A 1,773-nucleotide genomic window follows, 5' to 3' on the forward strand; every position below is an offset into this window, starting at 1 on the left:
AGATCCCTACAACTGCCTTCGCCTGCTCTCCCCACCTGCCTCAAGGACGGAGCAACTGTCACCCCTCCCCCGCCTACCGGACCGAGGGCAAGGGCAGTAGCTGATCGGTGCCGCCCCCTTCCGACCCAGGAGGTGGAGATTTCACCCCCCTCTCCACCGTCCGGTCCAGCCAAATTCAACACCTATTTCCTCCCCCCGCTGCTCTTGTATTCCTGACACCCCCTCGTCCTTCCCCTATCCCCCTCCCCAGAGACAGGGGAGGAGAAAAGGGGAGTCCGGGTCGTCATGACTGAGCGGAAGGCAAAGGATCCCCGGGCTCCCCACGTGGCGGGCAGAGCGCCCTCCCCAACCCAGGTCGGATCCCCTCTGCTGGGACGCCGGGACACAGGCCCCTTTCAGGCGAGCGAGACCTCGGACGCGTCGCCTACAGCCTCGGTCATACCCCTCTCCCTGGACGGGCTGCTCTTCCCTCGGCCCTGCCAGGGTCAGGACCCAGACGGGAAGACTCAGGACCAGCAGTCGCTGTCAGACGTGGAGGGGGCGTATTCCAGAGTTGAAGCCACAGAGGGTGCTGGAGGTGGCACCTCTAGACCCCCAGAAAAGGACAGCGGACTGCTGGACAGTGTCTTGGACACGCTACTGGCGCCCTCGGGTCCTGGGCAGAGCCACGCCAGCCCGCCCGTCTGCGAGGCCACCAGCCCTTGGTGCCTCTTTAGCCCCGAGCTTCCCCAAGACGCCCGGGCTGCCCCTGTCACCCAGGGGGTATTGCCCCCGCTCATGAGCCGACCAGAAGGCAAGGCTGGTGACAGCTCCGGGACGGCATCTGCCCAGAAAGTGCTGCCCAGGGGCCTGGCACCGTCCCGGCAGCTGCTGCCCCCGACGGCCGGGAGCCATCACTGGCCCGGGGCCGCAGTGAAGCCCTCTCCGCAGCCCCCTGTGGTGGAGGTGGAGGAGGAGGATGGCTCCGAGTCCGAGGGCTCCGTGGGTCCACCTCTGAAGGGCAAACCCCGGCCTGCGGGAGGCCCAGCGGCCGGAGGAGGAGCCGCGACCGCTGCTCCAGGGTCGGCCGCAGGAGGCGTCGCCCTGGTCCCCAAGGAAGATTCCCGCTTCACGGCGCCCAGGGTCGCCCTGGCGGAGCACGACGCGCCGGCGGCGCCCGGGCGCTCCCCGCTGGCCACTACGGTGATGGATTTTATCCACGTGCCCATCCTGCCGCTCAACTCAGCCTTCCTGGCCGCCCGCACCCGGCAGCTGCTAGAGGGGGATAACTATGACGGCGGGGCCGCGGCAGTCAGCGCCTTTGCCCCGCCGCGGGGCCCTTCCTCGGCCTCGTCCGCCCAGGTCGCGGCCAGCGACTTCCCCGACTGCGCGTACCAGCCCGACGCCGAGCCCAAGGACGACGCATTCCCGCTCTATGGAGACTTCCAGCCGCCCGCCCTGAAGATCAAGGAGGAGGAGGAAGGCGCCGAGGCCGCCGCGCGCTCCCCGCGGCCGTACCTGGTGGCGGGTGCCAACCCCGCCGTCTTCCCGGATTTCCCGCTGGCGCCACCCGCGCTGCCTACGCGAGCGCCGTCGTCAAGACCCGGGGAAGGGGCGGCCGCCGCCGCACCTGTCGGTGCGTCTGTCTCGTCCGCGTCCTCGTCGGGCTCGACCCTGGAGTGCATCCTGTACAAGGCGGAGGGCGCGCCGCCCCAGCAGGGCCCGTTCGCCCCGCCACCCTGCAAGGGGCCGGGCGCGGGCGCCTGCCTGCTGCCGCGGGACGGCCTGCCGTCC

At 70.3% G+C, this 1,773-nt stretch overlaps 1 protein-coding gene across 1 annotated transcript in view; it reads left to right on the forward strand.

Moving 5' to 3' along the window:
- The first annotated feature begins 285 nt into the window (after nt 1-285).
- The window catches only part of PGR (progesterone receptor), a 99,239-nt gene continuing 97,751 nt past the window's right edge, over nt 286-1,773 (forward strand). The window contains exon 1 of the mRNA XM_024760349.1: nt 286-1,769. Within this exon, the coding sequence (XP_024616117.1) occupies nt 286-1,769 (1,484 nt within the window). The remainder of the gene's footprint in view (nt 1,770-1,773) is intronic.

Source organism: Neophocaena asiaeorientalis, unplaced genomic scaffold, assembly GCF_003031525.2.
Source record: "Neophocaena asiaeorientalis asiaeorientalis breed wild unplaced genomic scaffold, Neophocaena_asiaeorientalis_V1.1 scaffold601, whole genome shotgun sequence".
Lineage (NCBI taxonomy): Eukaryota > Metazoa > Chordata > Mammalia > Artiodactyla > Phocoenidae > Neophocaena > Neophocaena asiaeorientalis.